This window comes from Natator depressus, chromosome 8 (genome assembly GCF_965152275.1).
Source record: "Natator depressus isolate rNatDep1 chromosome 8, rNatDep2.hap1, whole genome shotgun sequence".
NCBI classification, from domain to species: Eukaryota; Metazoa; Chordata; order Testudines; family Cheloniidae; genus Natator; species Natator depressus.
The window spans coordinates 76680720-76700190 of record NC_134241.1 but is presented as its reverse complement, the minus strand read 5'-3'; the positions used below and the strand labels follow the sequence as shown (position 1 = coordinate 76700190).

General features: G+C 42.8%; 1 protein-coding gene across 2 annotated transcripts in view; it reads left to right on the top strand.

The window, feature by feature from the left end:
- Positions 1 to 19471, top strand: part of HS2ST1 (heparan sulfate 2-O-sulfotransferase 1) — a 173426-nt gene that overhangs the window by 136860 nt on the left and 17095 nt on the right. For both annotated transcript variants that reach the window (XM_074961382.1, XM_074961383.1), the window contains exons 3-4: positions 6805 to 6890; positions 10376 to 10514. In XM_074961382.1, coding sequence (XP_074817483.1) covers positions 6805 to 6890; positions 10376 to 10514 — 225 coding nt within the window. The remainder of the gene's footprint in view (positions 1 to 6804; positions 6891 to 10375; positions 10515 to 19471) is intronic.

Sequence of the window (19471 nt, the reverse complement as noted above, 5' to 3'; positions counted from 1 at the left end):
GCCCTGCCTATTGGGAGAAAAGGACCATAGCAGTGGAGTAGCTGCTGCTGTTGACAAGAGGAGCATGGAGCCTGGGAAGTAAGGGGCCTCAGACTAAGGAAACTATATTTCTCAAAGTGGATATTTTCCACTAACTTAGTGCTCTGAATAAGTTCAGCATGAAGCACTTAACAAATGTCATTATCATTCACCTTGAGCAAAAAGACAGTTTTGACAGTTTCTTTAGAATTTTCTCTTCACCCCATACTGCACTCATTCTATTGGACTGTTTGTTCCTGGTGAACACAGAACTAATTCTACTCTGTATAGCAATATGTCTTGAACAAATATTTAGATGTTATAAACAAAACCAACATCATAATGAAAAGCTGGAATGTTTCAGGTGTCTCAAAAGAAGTTCCTGGGACACACAGTCTTAGGAAAAAACTAGATATATGGTCAGTACTGCAGGGAGGAAGAAGGATGGATTTAGGGGACAAGGAGAGGTGATTGGGGGCGAATTGTGTAGTAGGACACCAGTTTTGTGCTGTATGCACTTTTCTTTAATGTAAATATTCCCGGCTTATTTTGCTGAGTTGATATAGGACCTTCTGGCACCTCCTTTTTGATCACTGGAAGCATTTTAAGCTTCCAGTTACCTAGAAAACTGAACTTCTTCATTCATTCCTATTTTCCTTGCAGTACTTCTTAGCTCCTCTGATTACATTTGATCTAGTTTTCAATTCAGTGAAGCTCAGCTGAGCTAACATCTATTAGGAGCTCTGAAATAGCCTTTCAATTATTTTCTAAAAATGCCTGAAACACACTTTCATAAAAGTCGTTCACACTTACCTGTATTTTCCAAAATAACCTCAAAGATCTTACTTAGTTTGGACACAAACTTTAATCACTCACTCTCATGTGAGCCCCGGTAGCTACAAGGCCCTTTAAAATAAAATAAAACAAATAAGCAAACAAAAGCCAACCCATGTTCAACAGTAGAGAGAGAGAATTGCAAGAAATAGTCATCAGTGATCCAGTGAGGAAAAAAAAAAAATCATTTACCCCAGCATGGGTATGGGTTGTCATAAAACTTCAGAAGTTCTTTGCATCTGGCTTAAAATGTGGACTTGTACTACAATTGTCACAGCTGCTATATAGCAGCTCACTTACCCTCTCTTGGCTTGTGCTGGACTGAGTATTGTCTGTTGAAAGATGAGCTAAGAAAAGTCCTGGCTAAATCAGCTAAGCAGGCCTCTGATATACATGATGACTGTATACTATCATTGATATTACCTTCTTAGCCATAGGTTTTGCCTGGACCAGCATGAAACAAAGAATAAGTTAATGGTTCTTCTTCGAGTAGTGCCCCTATGGGTGCTCTACTCTAAGTGTGTCTGCATTTCTGCGCTGCTGATCAGAGGACTTTGATAGCAGTGTCCATTGGGCCCGCACATGCACTGTGTCACGAGGCTAGCCAGTGTGTGTGGGCTAGCCATCCTCAGTTTTCTCACTCACCCCTTGTTAGAGATGGAGCCTTTTCTTTAGCTTTTAGAAACCCTTTAGCCTTCTTTTGACTTTTATTTGGCCATTTATTTATTTATTTATTTATTTATTTAAAGAAAAGATTTTGTTCTTGTTTGACCCCTCGTGGGTGGAAGGAAACCCCCCGAGAAGGGTATGCCCAGCTCTCTAGGCTTCAAGAAGTGTCCCACTTGCAGCGAGGCAATCCCTGTGCACTCCAAATGCATTTGCTGCCTTGGCAAGGGCCACATCTAACAAAAGTGTTCCCTCTTCCAGCAGCTCCAACTGAGATTCCCTCAAGGACAGAGAACTCTGCCAGAAAATCATCTGTATGGAGGCAGCCCCTAGCCCTCCGGCGGGTGTGAGTCTTCCCCATAACCTTCAACTTTGAAGGACAGTGGGTCAAAGAAACAGTCTGGGGACTCCTCCCATAAGTCAAAAACTCAAGTCCTGTCATTAACCCAAAGGGATAGCCAAAAGTGATCACCATCTCTGTTGGTGTCTGGTACTGTTGACAAGCCCATGGATCCTTTGGGCATCGGCATCTAATCTTCGGTACAGAGAGACAAAGGCAAATGCCCTAAGATGTTCATGGAATGCAAGCTGTCATCGGTACCACCAGCAGCAGCAGCCCATCTGCCATTGGAAAGATGAGTACGGGTGAGGTCCTCATCTCTCCCAGCACCACTATTGATGCTGGGATGCTCAGTACCAGCAAAATTTCATCAGGCCGGTGACCTGGCTATGTAGGAAGCTCCTGACTCTCTCTCCCCCTCGGTATTGAGATCATTGCACTGAGCCATGGCCGACCAAAGGGTATTTCTGCACAATCATGCCATGCCTCTCCGATGTCAAGTGAGCCGGCCAGGGTTTCTCTCTCTTCCTCCCAAGCTTTATATGGGACCTGATATGAACAGGGTCTGGGAATGAATCACCAGATGTCACTGCCACTATCTTGGTATGGTCACCCGTGGGCACTTCCACCAGGCCATATGCCCCCTCAGTGGCCATACTGGGACCCCTGGGCAGCGCACCGCCAACCTGTCTCGAGGGCACCGAGCACTGCCCATGAGCTTCCCAGGCATCTGGAGGAGTGAGAGGTGGACACGGAGGAGGTCACACTCAAGGCCATATCCTCTTCTTCACTGGACAAAGCAGTCATGGTGTCTCCACCATCCATGGCGGATGACTTTCACATGTTTCAAGCTGGCGAAGATAGCGGTGGACATCCTCCATATTGGAAGAGGTTAAAGGTATGTACCACTAGCTTATCGATATCTTCCATGCCTCATCTACCTCCAAAATCACCCTCCCAATGAACGAGGCCACCCTAGACCTAGCTAAGATGATGTGGCAAATCCCAGCTTCGGTGGCCCCGACATGCAAGCGGGTAGACAAAAAAAAATTATGTCTCTGCAAAGAAATCAGAGTTCCTATTTACTCACCTATTGCCCAGTTCCATTGTGGTGGATGCTGTGAACTCTAATGGCCCACAACACCGCTTTAGGACAGCGCCCTATGACAGAGATTGGAAGTGTCTTGACCTTCCTCCCCTGCTGCTGCTCCTCACTGTAGCTTCACTGGGGGTGGGGAATGGGGCTGCCCCTTGCCCAGTGTGGGGCAGGAGCGGTGACTGCAGGCCGGGGTGGGGGCCCTGTGCTGGTGGAGGGTCCCACTGGAAAAAGGAAGGGTCCGAGGCAGAAGGGCAGGGTCGGGGCAGGGCAGGCTGGATCGGGGGCACTAGGATCCTGTGGCGGCAGGTCATGCCGGGAGCCAGAAGAGCGGAGTCAGCGTGGAGCTGCAGGGGAGAGGCAGGGATGCTCTGGGACCCGGGGGAGGTGCACGGGGGCAGCAAGTGGGGGCCGGGGGACACTCAGGGGAGGTGCAGGGGGGCCGCAGGCAGGGCCAGAGGAGAGACCGGGCCCCAAACATTGGTGGAGCTGGGTCCCCGGGCCCTGAATATTGCTGGAGCCCGGGCACCACAGGCCCATATAGCTCGCCGCCCCAGCATGGAACCAGTACCTACAAGGCAAGGGGTTCTACTCTTGTTACTTTCTAATTTGCATCAGGAAAAGATTTCAGAGCTCTCAAAAAGTTCGTCAAAGCTCAAAAGTTCAAGATGGTCACCCTGTTGACGATCATTCCATCACTGGAACAGGGAAGCTGGTTTTTGGCCCTCAACCTGCAAGATGCCTACTTTCACATCTCAGTACTACTGGCTCACAGATGTTTCATCAGTTTCACTCCTCCCCTTCGGACTTCCATTGGCACCCAGAGTATTTTCCAAAGTTCTCTCAGTGGTGGCCACCTATCTACGATCTCCAGGGATAATGGATACCCTTACCTGTGTGATTGCCTCCTCAGAACCCGGTCGCTTCAGGAGGCTCATCGAGCCACTGAAGACACGATATGCTTGTTCACAGAGCTGGGCCTGCAGATCAATTCCCAGAAGTTGACCCCCACACCAGGGCAATGCCTAGAATTCATACAGGCCTACCTAGATGAGCTATAGGCCAAAGCCTTCCTATATCAGGCCAGATTTCTGTCCTTGGTGTCGCTTATAGACACGGCTCAATGCAGCCCTCAAGTGCCAGCGAGAATCTGCCTTCAGCTCCTGGGGCATATGGCAGCTGGCACAGCAGTGATTCCACACACCAGACTTCACATGCGATGCCTACAGCTGTGGTTCAGCTCGGTTTACAGACTGAACAGGGACAATCTGGACAAAGCCCTGTCATTGCCCACCAGGGTCAAGAACTCCATGGACTGGTGGAAGAACCGGTCAATGCATGCAAAGGGATCCCCTTCTTACAGGCGCCACCTTCGTAATTCCTTACCACTGACACATCCCTCATAGGATGGGGCATGCATTTAAACGATGATATGACCGAAGGCAAATGGTCACCTGCAGAGACATCCCTGCACATCAATCTCCTTGAGTTGAGAGCGGTGAGGAACACCTGTGCCAGTTTCCTTCCACTGATAACAGGATCACATATAAACATCCTGACAGACAGCATAGCCTACATGTATTATATCAACCGCCAGGGAGGAGCCAGATCACACCCTCTCTATGCACAGAGTCAGTGAAACTGTGGAACTGGTGTATCTTGAGTTAGCCAAGTTCTAAATAATATAGGGTTTTATAGATAGGAATCAAAACTTTGAATTGCATCCTGAAACAGATGGGAAGCCAGTGCAGTTTGCTTTGCAGCATTATAATAACATCATGCGGTCCTCAACCAGACTTGATGAAAGTTAACTTCAAGGCTAGCATTAAGCAGAGCACATTATTTCAATCCGTTTAGGAGATGCCATACATAAGCTCTGCATCAAAGGAGGAAAAGCTGCATATGACAAAGTAGCACGAGCCACTTCCACATGGGAATTTTAAGAGCCAGTGGTTCAAAGGAACCTCAAGACAATGGACAACTGATCTCATCCATTCCAAGAAATAACATATCCGCCTTACAGAATCTTCACTGGCTTTGTTTCATTTCTGAATTCAGCACATGTTCCTCAGTGACTCATTATCCTGTTCAGATTATTATCTAAGGTTATCTGTAGACACCAGACTTTTCTTTTCTGAATCTTTGTCTCTCCTCAGTACCTCTGCATCTGTCTGCCTCACTGACACATTGGAGAGAGGAGTCACCAGGCCTAGTGAGAAGTGGTTGGCCTTAAGAGGGGATTTGCAAGCAATTCTCTTCTCCCTGTGCTTCTCAATTTTACACTGATTTTGAAACTTGGTTAAGTAACGGGTCTTCACTGTTCCGTTGCACATCTATAAATGCTTTATGTACAATATTTTGCAGTCTCCCTACTTTATTTGTATTTGTATATATGTACTCCGTGTATCTGTGAAGTGTTCTGTGATACTTTTCACATTTACACTGCTACAAAAAATGAGTTCTGTTTAACAGAGAACAGCTGCACTGAGAATTTTGCAGTTGATATTTCTGTGGTTTAGTTGTATAGGCCATCACTCTGTCTGAGCTTAGTACAGGGTAAATTCCTGGTGCTTTAGTTAATATCCAAGTGTGATTCTTAACTATTTCCTTTAATTATGTGAGTGATCTCCCCTCTGCTTTTCAGCTTCAGAAATGGCATATCACTACCGTACAGCTGGTGAGATTCAAATTTATCAACTTTTCTTTATTAACCAATGCACCAGCTATTAAATAATTTTCATAGTTTTATTGTTCTGGGTGTTAACTCTTTTCATCTAATAAAACTAAACTACCAGCATTTGGCTGTCTTACTTTATCTTAAATTGATCATACTTTGCAATTTTGACCGTGTATCTTATTTTCTACTGCATAATCATCTTCCAAATGTGAGGTCTGTTTCTATCCATTGTGGAGTTTTGCCAGGGTCTACTTAGATCTTGATCAGCTCTTGTCTAAGGGCTAGTTCATGCCTTGGTATGATCTAAGAACATAAGAATGGCCATACTGGGTCAGACCTAAGGTCCACCTAGCCCAGTAACCTGTCTTCCAACAGTGGCCAATGCCAGGCGCCCCAGAGGGAATGAACAGAACAGGTAATCATCAAGTTATCCATCCCCTGTTGCCCATTCCCAGTTTCTGTCAAACAGAGGCTAGGGATACCATCACTGTTTAGATTTAGATTGTTGTGTTGAGCTTTTGGGCTTAAATTAATTTTTCCTAGTTATAAGCTCCAGAGAAGAATGCAGATGTACCTTAAACTAAACATAGTGCTGAAATGCAGTCTGGCTGATGGTCCATCCAAAAATGAAAATTTTGCTCCTTTTGAGCAAATGGTCCACCTGGTTCGATGCCTTCATGTCCCTGTAAAATAGATCCAATAAAAAACCAGAGTTTCACCTAACACATTTGAAGAAAAAATCATTCCCTTCTTGTGGAAAATCTGTTGGAATCTGAATACAGTTTGATGGATTTGGTCCCTGTTGCTCACTGCTGAGGGCACTCTATATTGCCTTCAAACTATGTTTAAGGCTAACAAAAAATACTCATTAAAATGTTGTTTGTATTGGTCATGTTTCTGACTTTGCTTTATTTGCCTTTCTGATTGCTATATTCTACTTCATATTTTTTTTTAGCTTTAAATTGTGGCTCTCTACAGTGAGTCAATTGCCATGTGCTTCTAAATAAAGTATCCTTTTCAGTTAGTCATATGTCTTTTGGTAATATTCATGGTGATAGATTTTTATCATAATGCATTGTTCGGTTTTACTTATTGAATGGAACATATTATTGTAGGCTGAGCATCAGCCATTCCAAATGGTATTGGAATATTGACTGTTTTCTACTTTTGTAGGTGCGATTTGTGAAGAATGTAACTTCCTGGAAGGAAATGAAACCAGGATTTTATCATGGACATATATCTTACTTGGATTTTGCAAAGTAAGTTACCTCATGATTTGTTTCATCTGCAATGATTAATGCTATTTATATTCTTAAAACTACACAGTAGATAAAATATTTCCTTCCGAAACGTGATAGTTTTGCCAGTTTTCAGTTGTGGAGTCCAGTAGTTCAAGTAGATTGTTGATCCATCTTAAATATTACTGCCCTCTAGTGTTCAGAATCTGACAACTGTTTTAAAAAAAATGCAAACGTTGAGTGTCCTTCAAATGAGCAATATTCCCTTTAGATTTTTAATACAACTTTGACCTGTTTATTGCATGATAAAAAAGAATTAACTCCTCGTTTAGGCCTGACTCCACAAGTTAGCAATATTATTCCTTGGCTGAGCAACAGGAGTGCCTTTGCCTGAGAATTTCAGCTCGCTCTTCTGGATACTGAGAGTATCATCCTAGTGATATGCTTCACAGGCTGAGTTGTTTAGACGCAGTCTGTTCCCAAACACACCGCATCTAATAAGTAACACCACATAACTGGTGTTCAGTGAGGTTACTTTGAAGTGTGTGGCTCTTCACGTTCACCATACATTTTAACTTTTTACAATTTAGTTTTTAACATGCCACAGTTAATAACATAGCAGTACATTAAAGCAGTCACTTTTGTGCTATACACTCATGCTACTTTTAAAAAAAATACATAGGAAATACACTGAATGATGATCCCCTTTGTAGGTCATAATCCTGCTCCCACTGAAGTCAATAATAAAACTCCTATTGACTTCATTGGTGCAAGATCATGCCCATATTCCCCATCACATGTGTTCCTCCTCCTTTCCACTCAGACAATTAACCTCAGAGGGTAAATATCTTTTGGTTTGTAGCCTTTAAACCTCTCTCTAGAAGTAATTTTTAATTATAACTTTCTATTTAAAAAAAAAAAGTAGAAGTAAAATGGGGGAGCATCATAAACTCCCAATTTAGCTCATCTCTAATAGAAAGTCCTAAAAGCCACTGCAGCAGCTGAAAGTTACCAGTGGCAGCAGCTGAAATTTCAAGATTGCTGAAAGAAACAGAAGGAGAGAAACCTAAACTTAAAAAAAAAAAAATGAAATAAAATGAAGAAACTCTGTGCTTCACATTGCATCAACCTCCCCTCCACCTTTTTTAAAAGTTAAAATACTATATTAATAGACTTTTTGAATTGCACCTTTAATGGAATAACAGCCTTGTGAACAGCTAGCTGAATATTATTCTTTACATTACTCAAGGCATAAAGCTGAAAACATCTTATAGGTACTGGAACTTTTCAGATTAAAATAATTATTGTACCTGTAGAAAGGCATCAACGCAATTTCACAGATTTCATTCATGTTAATATTTCCTTCCAGGGCTGTGTTATCCTTGTGTTTGCTGATTGTTGCCCTTTTACCTAAATGACTAATTTTTTCCCACAACAGCTTCCTTTCTCTTATTTTTGGTTTTCATTATTAAAATCATATATTGAGTGCTATGGTTGCTCTTGGCTTTTGACCTATACTTTTAAAGAAACTCTGAGTATGTTCTGCATTCTTGTAATTGTCAAGTGTAAACTATTTCAGAAAATATTAAGGCTGTGTATTAAATGCCAAATGAGACTTTGATGCACTAAAATGGTTCAGAAACACCTCTTACATTATGCTGAAACCAAAAACATTGCAGCAGTAGGGGCCAATCCAAGACTGTTGATGTTGAGGGAGTGGTGCCATAACCCCACTGACTATTACTAATAGTAATAACAAAAATCCTTTGATTCTCTGTTTTTTGCTTTTATCCTGTTTTCATTCTGATGCCACTTTCAGTCATCCATAATAGTTGATCTCCATTATGATGCTGTTTTCTTTTCGTTAAATAGATGGGAAAATAGCTTCCTTTGACACAGGACAATACTGTTTCATTATTATTATTTTATTACTTATTATTTGTATTGTGCCATGAATATTTACAGAGTGCCAAGAGACACCAATCAGGATTGAGACCTATAATGCTAGGTGATGTACAAATATATGTCATGACACAATCCAGGCTCCAAGGAGCTTTGCATTAGTTGGTCAGCATGGTCATTATAAGACCAAATGTTCAGGCCTCTGTCCAGTCTGCCCCCAAAATAATCTTTTCAGTTGTTTTTATTTCCTCGTTTACTACTACTAACCTTTTGCCCTTCTGTTATCTCTCCTCTTTACTCTTTCAACCCAAGACCTAATAGTTTTCCCCTACCAACAGCAGTTAGTTTAGTTTATAACTTTTTTCAAATGTCTTTACCCTAATTGTACTGCATCTTGAGTTGTGCTTTGCTAAGGTTTCTCTGGTTTAGCTAGTACGGTCACATGATTCCCTGTCAATACAAAATTCTAGCAGTTATAGCTGAACATAAATGTATTCGAACATTTTAAAGATTCTAGTTTCACTTGAGGATGTCATGCTTGCTCATGATATTGGATGCACCTCCTGGGGTCTCTGAAATGTTTAAATGCTCTTTATGTTCTTTTCTTTTTGCTTAGTTCATCATGATCTTTTACCTAAACTATGGCTGACAAGTCTCAAAAGGAGAAGAAAAATAAGGAAAATTTCCCCTAAATATAGACCAATTGGGGGGGAAATAATATAAAACTATTTCTGATCACTTGTCTGGTCATTTGAGTTAGCACCTTGTTATTTTTTACAAGGCTTCCAGTTTGTACTATGCTAAATCAAAATTTCCTTAGGTAGCACAGTGGCCTTAAAAATCTTGAAAAGTCACTGACTGTAATAGAAAATGAAGTTTCTGCTAGTATCAGACACCCACATTTTATAATCATAGCCAAATGACAGTCCCTGAGCACCTCCCCTTCCTTGTAGTCTGCATCTCTGTCCTTTGGAGTCATGCCAGGAATACCACTTACTTCACTAGTGCATAGCACCGTTAGAAAGGCGGCAACAACAACAGGAAGCAGAAAAGGAAGTCCGAACCTTCTGAAGGCTTCTGTGGTATGAATATTTGGTTGCTAGACTGAGGAAGGAATTTCTAAGGTCAGGTTACTTATATTAAAACTTTCTGCACCTGGTATGGAAGCAGGTGGGATGTAATTATTGACATTTCAATATTGTTTTAGCTCAAAGACTAGGGCTGGATTATATTAAAAACAAACAAAAAAAAAATCATACAAACACACAGAATTGACTTACCTGGTGTGTGGCTTGGTTTTTTGAGTTTGTCTTGTTCCTGTAATCAAGAATCTATTGTGTTAACATCTCTGGAACCCTCCATCACAAGGTAGAGAGTGTCTCTGTTTTCAATACTTTTTTCATCTGTCCTTTTTCAGACAGCATTCTTCTGTTCTTTCAAACAATAATATAGAGCCCTAATGTGAAATGTTGACTTCCTGGCACTAAAGATTAAAATTTCCTGTCTGTAATATGTATATATGTTCACATTTACATAATGTCAGTAAATATATTTTTGAGAAACTACAGGAAAAAACATTGGTTTGACTTTATTTTCTATTTCAGATTTGGTGTTAAAAAGAAACCAATTTACATTAATGTCATAAGAGATCCTATAGAACGACTAGTTTCTTATTATTACTTTTTGCGGTTTGGAGATGATTACAGACCAGGGCTACGAAGGCGAAAACAGGGGGATAAAAAGGTAACCTACGCTTTAGATTCTGCTTTCATGTCTTATCCGTACTAAAATTGATCTGAAAACAGCTTTAAAATATGGTTTGGCTAAAGCCATATTTCCTTTAAAAAAAAAAAAAAAAACAAAAAACAAAATATTAGTGGATTTAAGGTTGAAATTACACCATTGAATTTGTGTGAAGTTTGAAAATCAGAGCTGTTCTTGGATCAACAGTGGCGATGCTGGTGATTTTGGTAGGTGGCATGCTCCACTTTGTGTTGGTTTTGAATCAAGGTGTACAACTCCATATGCTGTAAGACCTTTGAAGAAGTATAAATCCAAGATTCTGACCTTTTGTGAGCAACTGTTTATTTGAATGACTAATTTTGAAAAAAAAAAAAATGAAAGAATTTTCTTGAAACTTTGCAAACAAACTAATTTAGGGCTCAGAAGTCTGAAAAATCTCAGCCCAAATGTCATTGTTGTAAATATTCAAGGTTGCAAGCGTCAAATGAAAAGACTATTCTATTAGAGGTATCCAGAAATCCATTCCTGCAAGAAGTTGAACTGAACCTGCACTCTAAAGCTATCATGCTAAAAGAATATCTGCTTTGTCTTTCAGCAGCTGTCCTAGCTGTTGATTTTGAACACTTAATATTGTGATAGGGCTTTAACATATGCAAGGTGCACTATTTGAAAATTGTGGTGTTCAAGCGATAAATGTTCTGCACTTTCCCACCCTTCTTTAGAGCTGACCGGGACTGACCCAACTTAGCATATTCAAACAGCAAAATCTCCCTTGCTCAAGCATTGTTACAGCTTCCTGTTAATTCCATAATTTATTTATCCCAGGATGCATTTATATATCTACTATAATATATATGCTGTTGGAATGCCTCACTTGAGATCGTACTTGCATATAAGTAAGCAAAGTAATGCAATATATTTGCTGAATGGACAGTTTTTAAAGAGACTGAATTTGACCGAAAATGTAAAGTTTTGTAAAAGTAAGCTTTTTACAAAACTTAAGAGCTGAAATTTTTCCATTCTTTTTTTTTTTCAATTTCAGTGGAAACACAGGATTTTTAACCAAAAAACTTTTTCTGCAATGTTTGCAATCTAAATAGTGCACCGTTATGCTAATACCTTGGAAAACTGAAAGTGAAACTGACTAAACAAAAGTCAAACCAAATAGATTATTTTCATTATGCAAGCTGAGCCAAATGCAAAGAAACAATGACATAGTAAGTAAGTTTTTACTTTTTAAAATTAGCATTTTTTTGGTTTGTTTTTTGGTTTTTGGTTTTGGGGTTTTTTGGCAAGACCACTAATCTGGAAGCTGCTGCTCCTTGTTGCTTCCTTAGCTAGAAGTAGCTCTGCCTCTGTTACTAAGGTTTTGGCTCCATCTGCTGCCCCTGCATCCCACCTCCCCTCACCAGACTCTACCATGTGAGTAGAGAGAGGGTTCTGCAAATAAAGACATTTGTGTGTTAAGTGTGGGGTTTTTACCTGAAACCTTTCAAACATTCTGAACTTTATTTCAAGGTTGTTACCTTCAAACGTTGCAAAACCTTGATCGTAACAACATATGTGCTAAGTTTGAAGATAACTTGAAGTTTGCTTGTGTTTCTGAGTACAAGCAACTGTTCAGGTGCTTTTACTGTTAAGCATTTTTAACATTTAACCAACTCAAAATATGCCTAATTAATTTCCTGTAAGCTTTCCTTAGGGAAAATCTTTTCTCGGTAAAAGAAAAAGCATGAAAACTTCAAGCAGAACAGTAACTGAAAATAAGGATTTAAAATGTGTCCTTTGTAGACTTGCTATAGTGATGGTATGATGTATGATATCAGAAGTTTTTAAAAAAAAAAAAAAAAAAAAAGAGGGGGAGTATAGTTCTTGACTTTATAATCTACTCTCTGTTCCTTTGTGTATAGCTGCTTTTACTCCACTGATGGTTAAAAAGTACTAAATCATCACCTTACACAGATTGTGGGCACTAAATCCACCTCTGTGCGTTCTCTGCTATGATCTGTCCCAAAGTGATATAGGAAGACATTAGATCCAGGGTTTTCTTTATTTTCAGCCCCAAATAATGATTGGAAATGGTTTGAAAAGAAGTCATTTGGCAAATTAAATATTGAACTATTGTTATTTCACTGGACATGTATCTGACAGAATTAAAACTAGCATTGTATAATAAAACTGTTCCACTTACAGTATACCTTTTTGTCTTCTATCAGACCCTGGTATGAAAGGAATACTTTTTAAAAAAATCACATTCAGTTAAGGCATTAAATCGGTTCAGTTTTTTTATTTCCCTTGAGTTTGCAGTAAAAAAATTAATATTGACTGGATAGATTTGTCTGATTGCCAGAAGCTGAGAGTGGATGGCAGGATGGGTCACTCGATGATTGCCTGTTTCGTTCATTCCCTCTGAAGCACCTGACATTAGCCATTGTCAGAAGACCGGGTACTGAGCTAGATGGACCCTTTGGTCTGACCCACTGTGGCCATTCTTTTATATTCTTGCATAACACCATGAAGACTTTCATTTTTAAAACATTATTCAAGACCACCTAGAAAAATGTCCACTTTATACATGGATGTTTGGCTTTTCTTTTGGGTGACTGATTCAATTGAACTCAGATTAAACAAAGAGTATGCATATATTAGTGTAGCATATAGCAGTTGGACATTGAAAGTAAAGCTCTAAGATAGACTTTGGGATAACAATAAATCTTCCTTACAACTGAAGATTCTAAAGTTCATTGAAAAGTCTTATCTAATGTTTTGTGGAGATGTAAATTCTATTAGCAGTGCAGACTCAGCACAGCCAAGAGTGAATGGGCTGAATTCTGTTCTATTCTGTGTGTGGATTGTTTACTTCTAATTCCCTTATGCAAAACTACTGAAGGTAGTGTGGTTACACAGCGTCATTGGAGGCATAATTGGCCTGCAGAACTTTTCACTGGTGGAGATGTGTGAGATAGAGAACTGTGATTCCAAGTCCAGGATAAGTGGACTGGACTGGAAGTTAATTAAAAAAACAAAAAATAAAAACATAATTTTACATGTAATTTGTAATCTGAACACATCTGGTGTGCATTTATTAAGAACCAATAAGCCAAAATCCCACAATGCCATTTCTATGGAATCTCTTTTCAGAATAGAATGCACTTTAAATAACTTCCTTCAGAGATTAGAGCTATTATCATTAGTTTCAATTTAAACCTTCCTAATGTGTTACTTAATAATTCTCTGTTCTTGTACTTCAGGCTCTTGTTTTCAATCTTTTATCATGTCACTTTTGCTAACATAAATGTATTTTGATTTTAGATATTACTGTTGTTGCCATACACATTTGAACTGTCCCGCAAGCACCCTATTCTACCCAGATAAAATTTTGTCACCAAGCATTAATTTCTTCCACTATAATAATTCAGATTATAGTGCTGCCCGTGCAACCTTTTCAAAGTTACTTAACAAGAGGATGACAATTTTACTTACATCAGATATAAAGTTCAGAACGATCAACAACTGACTAACCCAACCAGAGTATCCATCATCATAATCATTTACTATATCTTAGAATCCCATCTGAATTGTGTCATGGTACGTATGATTTCAGATAACTTCCAAAGAGCCGCTAATTTAAGCATTAACAATACTGCAGCATCTTCTGCATGTTTCTTTCAGCAAGACAGTTTAGCTGCTTATTTGATATGATTTTTCTTGATACAGTCCAAAACCAAAAACTTACATTTAGAAAACCAGTTAAGATTGCTAAGAGTTATGTTTTTCTCTTATTAATCACGTTACTTAAAAATTCTTAAGTAAATAAGCAACTAGTTAAGGTTCTTCTTCGAGTGATTGCTCATGTGTATTCCACAATAGGTATGCGTGCTCGCCACGTGCACCGGTGCCGGAAGTTTTTCCCCTAGCAGTACCCGTAGGGGAAGCACCCCAGTGACCCCTGGAGTGGTGCCTCCACGGCACGGTATAAGGGGAGCTGCGTGCTCCCCCCACTCTCAGTTCCTTCTTGCTGCTGGTGAAGGTGCATCGGAACTGTGCTGCTCCAGCTTTGCTGTAGCTCATCCCCAGAACTTTTCATTCGTTCAGTGCTAGTACCTGTAGTTAGTTAGTTCATTTAGTTAGAGTACCCGGGCCGGGGCATGCCCCACGCCCCGGGTTTTAAGGCATGCGACACTTGCAGGCGATCTATGCCAAAGAGTGATCCACACACAGACTGTCTATGCTGTTTGGGTGGGACCAATATCAGTGATGGTTGCAAAATTTGCAAGTCGTTTAAACCTCAGACTAAGAGAGAAAGAGACTTTAGGCTCCGGGCCATTCTCATGGAGTCGGGGTTGACCCTGGCTCCGGCGCACTGCTCAGAATCAGCACTGCGGCATCGGTGTGCTGCGACCCTCCCGGTGCCTTTGACTAGTCAACACCGCTCCCCATCTGTGGGGCATAAGAAAGCTAAGAAAGTGCCTTCTTCACAGTGGCACCGAGGTAAACCAGGGGCAGAGACTAGACCTCATTCCTTTCAGGCCTCTAGGCCTCCGACTCATGTTGAGCGGAGCAGCCCAGCCACGTCAGACCAGGCCTCCCCAGATATCTGGATGCCGTCCTCGCTGGAGACCCTGCAGATGGCCAGAGACTTCCGGGACTAGGAGCGCTGCCAGTGTCGGCTCACCGCTGGGTTCTCTACAGTTGCATCCGGCACAGCACCGGTCTTGGTCGCGGGAACATTCCCAATGCCGAACAACCGGGGCCATCGGTGCCACAGCAGGTGCAGTGGCACCAGGCCCAGTGGCTGGCACAGTGGTACCAGTGGGCACCATGGCCTCCAATGCAGCCCCCTGGTGGGGTCCCGCTCGGTAGCCAGAGTCTCAGAGGCACCATCGGCCTCTCTCTCCAGGCCCCCGAGGAGAGGGTTGGTGGGACGTACATCATTGGCACTGTTCCAGGAGACCGACCAGGTGGTGGACCCTCCGGTGCCGGCAGATACCCAGAGCACCGTACCAGCTTCCTCACCCTCCCTGGATGAGGTGATAGCGGCCCCGCCCCCCTCTGTCCCGCAGGAGGACTTTAGGGCCATCAAGAACTTTTAAAATGGGTGGCATCGAGCCTTCACCTCCAGGTAGAGGAACTGGAGGAGTCCTCGGACTTCCTGTTCAATGTACTGTCATCTTCAGCACCGGGCAGGGTGGCTTTGCCCCTCCATGAGGGGGTGGCAAGGATTTCAAATGCCCTGTGGCAAACGCCAGCTTCCCTAGCCCCCATCTCGAAGAAGGCAGAACACAAGTACTTTGTACCCATCAAGGGGCACGAGTACCTCTACACCCACCCAATGCCCAACTCCCTGGTGGTCGAGATGGTCAACCACAGGGAGCGGCAGGGCCAACCAGCCCCCACTCTGAAAAATCAAGACTCAAGGAGGCTGGAGTCTTTTGGCAGAAAGGTTTATTCATCCTCGAGTTTCCAGTTGTGGATGGCAAACCACCAGGCTCTCCTGAGCAGATATGAATTCAACTTGAAGTGGGGTTCACTGCCCAAATTCAAGGACTCCCTCCAGGAGCGCGATAAGAAAGAGTTCAAGGCACTGGTGGAGGAGCTTGCAGCTGCTGCCGGGCGTCCCTGCAGGCGGCGTCAGATGCGGCGGACACGGCAGCTCGATCCAGGGCCTCGGCGGTGTCCATGAGAAGGGCGTTGTGGCTCCGGCTGTTCAGTGAGGCGCAGTCAGCCATGCAGGATCTCCCGTTTGAAGGCTCTGTTTGCGGAACAAACGGATACACAGCTGCATGGCATGAAGGACTCCCGCACAACCCTGCAGACCCTGGGTCTTTATGTTCTGGTTCCGGCCAAAACTAAGTTTAAGCCGCAGCAGGCCCCTGCTCCGGCTGCCCTGCCTAAGTACAAGGCTGCCTATAAAAAGTCGAGAGACTATAAGAGGCGCCCTCAGCGGGGAAAAGGCGGTTTTGATGGGACGCCGGGGGACACCCTGACAGTTCCCGAAAGGGATCCCCTCTCAATAAAGCTTCCCTTATGCAATTGGTTTTTTGCTTTCCTCCCGGAGCAGTCGCAACTAACCTCAGACCGTTGGATCCTCAACACGGTCTCCCGGGGCTATACGCTGCAATTTGTTTCGTCCCTGCCCAACCATCTCCCACCCCCGTTCCTTCTGGGGGATCCTTCGTACGAAGCCCTGCTAGACCAGGAGGTGGGGCAGCTCCTAGACCTGGGAGCAGTGGAAATGGTCCCTGGGGCGTTCAGAGGCAAGGGGTTCTATTCCCGCTATTTCCTTATCCCGAAGGCCAAAGGGGGACTCAGGCCCATCCTGGACCTGCGGGATCTGAACCAGTTTATGGTCAAACTGAAGTTCTGCATGGTCTCCCTGGCCTCTGTGATCCCCTCCCTGGTGACTACAAAGTGACCTGTGCTGCAGGAGAAATCTTATCGGCTGATAAATTCCAACTCATATTTGACATTTGGCATATGTCTGCACAGGTCGGGAAATGTGCCCAGGACAGGTCAATGCTTGGATACGTTGATTGATGCTGGATAAATACTTAAAGTGGAAAGCTAGCACTCATGAAAGAGGAAAAAAGATCATCATTTTCCTCTGTTGTTTCAAGCATAAAGCTTTCTGTCTGGCAACTTTTAAGATACTAACTAGCTCATTCTGAGCTGAGCAGATTCTTAAGTTGTTTTGTGACTCGGGTCCACTGCATGCATCCGATGAAGTGCAGACAATTTGTTTGTTTGTCTCTAAGGTGCCACAAGTACTCCTTTTCTTTTTGCGGATACAGGCTAACACGGCTGCTACTCTGAAACAGGTTAAAACATGCTTATCTTATCTTTCAGAAAAGCATCATTTCAGTGAGATGCCACATTGTTATCAGTGCTCAATTCTGAACACTTTAAAGTTCTTCACTAGTGAAAATGCGCAAATATATATTACTGAAGTATGGGCAGAGCTTTATTTGGAGATGCATGATTTTACCAAACTGCAGCAATTTCAAGCAATCTGCTTGTAGGTGTCTGCATCTTGGGTTGGATTCCTAACAACAGTTACAAGAGTGGTAGAGTCCTAAATCTTACTAGTCTATAGTCAGTTAAAATTAAACAAATGCAAGTCTTACTTTTTTTTTTTTTACTCTTTTCCCCAATTTATTTTCACTTGATACATTTGATGAACTTATCAAAACAGTAACGTTTTTAATTACACAGAACACAAGAAATATTGTAAAAAGCTGTCTTCATTAGTATAATATACTTCCACAGAATAAAAACAGTACTGTGCTCTAAACATGTATCCTATACCTGGCTTAGAGAAATCATAAATACTTGAGTTTCTGACTATTGTATGTATAGCATGTTTTTAATACTAACTTCCCTCCAATGTTAACAGAACGTTTATTGTAACTGACATTATAAGCTTGAAACACTGTGCTTCACTGCAGGTATCCATGTGTGTAGAATGATGTCATGGGTCTAGTTTTTTTCCTTCAAAGTGAAGTTGGATGCAGTAACTTACTTTCATGTCTACCCTTATTTGGAGCCATAGTATTTTAGGTTCTTCTTCGAGTGCTTGTTCACGTCTATTCCAATTAGGTGTGCGCGCGCTGCGTGCACAGTCGTCAGAAATTTTTTCCCTTAGCAGCTCCCCTTGGGTCGGCTAGGGAGCCCCCTGGAGCGGCTCCTTCATGGCACTCAATATATGACCCTGTCAGCTCAACTCCCTTCAGTTCCTTCTTACCGTCTGTGGTGGCGTTGGAACTGCATTTCACTTGCTTGCAAGTGTTCCCTTAGCCTAGTACCTAGTTCTACCCAGTTTCTTGTTTTAGTAGTTAGTGTATTATTGTTTGTAGTTAGTATAGAAATTGGTGCGTGGGATTGTTCCTATCCCCTCATCCCGCCTTGGACTTTGGGGCATGCCTCAAGCCCAAGGGTTTGTCTTGCAGTGTATGCGAAAGCCTATGCCTAATAGCGATCCCCACAACTTGTGCTTGACTTGTCTAGGGGAGGCGCAGCAGTCTGAGCACTGCAAGATTTGTAAGGCTTTCAAGCCTAGAACTAGAAAGGAGCGTGACTTCCATTTAAAACAGTTACTGATGGAAGCTGCACTCCGTTCATTGGTCCGTGAATCCCAGACGCTCAGCACCACAGCAAGGAGCAGTGCCCTGGCATTAATCCACATCTCCGTTGCCCCACAAGCGCCATAAGAAGGCCGACAGAGGGTGCTCTCCTCAGAGAGCTGCGACACCATCAGGGGAGGCTTTGCTGCTCCAGAGGAAAGGCTCAGCTCCCAAGCAGCAAGAACTTGTGCCATCACTCCGGCGCCCCCGGCAGCACCGTTGTGCCTGGCACTTAATGACTATCCAGCGGGGCAGTGCCTGGTGGAGGTTTTGGAGCCCCCCTCCCCCCAGACACTTTTGAAGCTGCTAAGGAGCTCATTGAAATAACTGCACCCACCCCCAGCTGTTAGAGAGAAGCCTCCAGCACCTCCTAGATGGGTCCCATCTAGAGGCAAGCCCACGATGATGAGGCTCTCCTTGTCGCCGGACCAGCACTGTTCCAGATCCCCATCGCAGAGTGGCATTACCTATAGTAAAAACTATTCAAAAGAATAACAAGACTCTGTGGCAGATTCCAGACTCGATTCCACCCACTAACAGGGGAGTGGAAAGGAAGTATTTGTACCCTCCAAGGGCTATGAGTTTTTATTCTTCCATCCACACCCTTGCTCCCTGGTGGTCTCGGCGATGAATGAAAATGAGCGCCAAGGGCAACAGGCGCTGCACGCAAGGCTGAGGAGGCCAAATGTATGGACCTCTTTGGCAGGTAAGTATATGTCTCAGGGGACCTACAGCTGGGGATAGCCAACCAGCAGCCTGTCCTCAGCAGGTGTAACTTTAGTCTTGGGACTCTATGTCCAAATACAAAGAGTTGCTCCTCGCGGAGTAAAGGCAGAG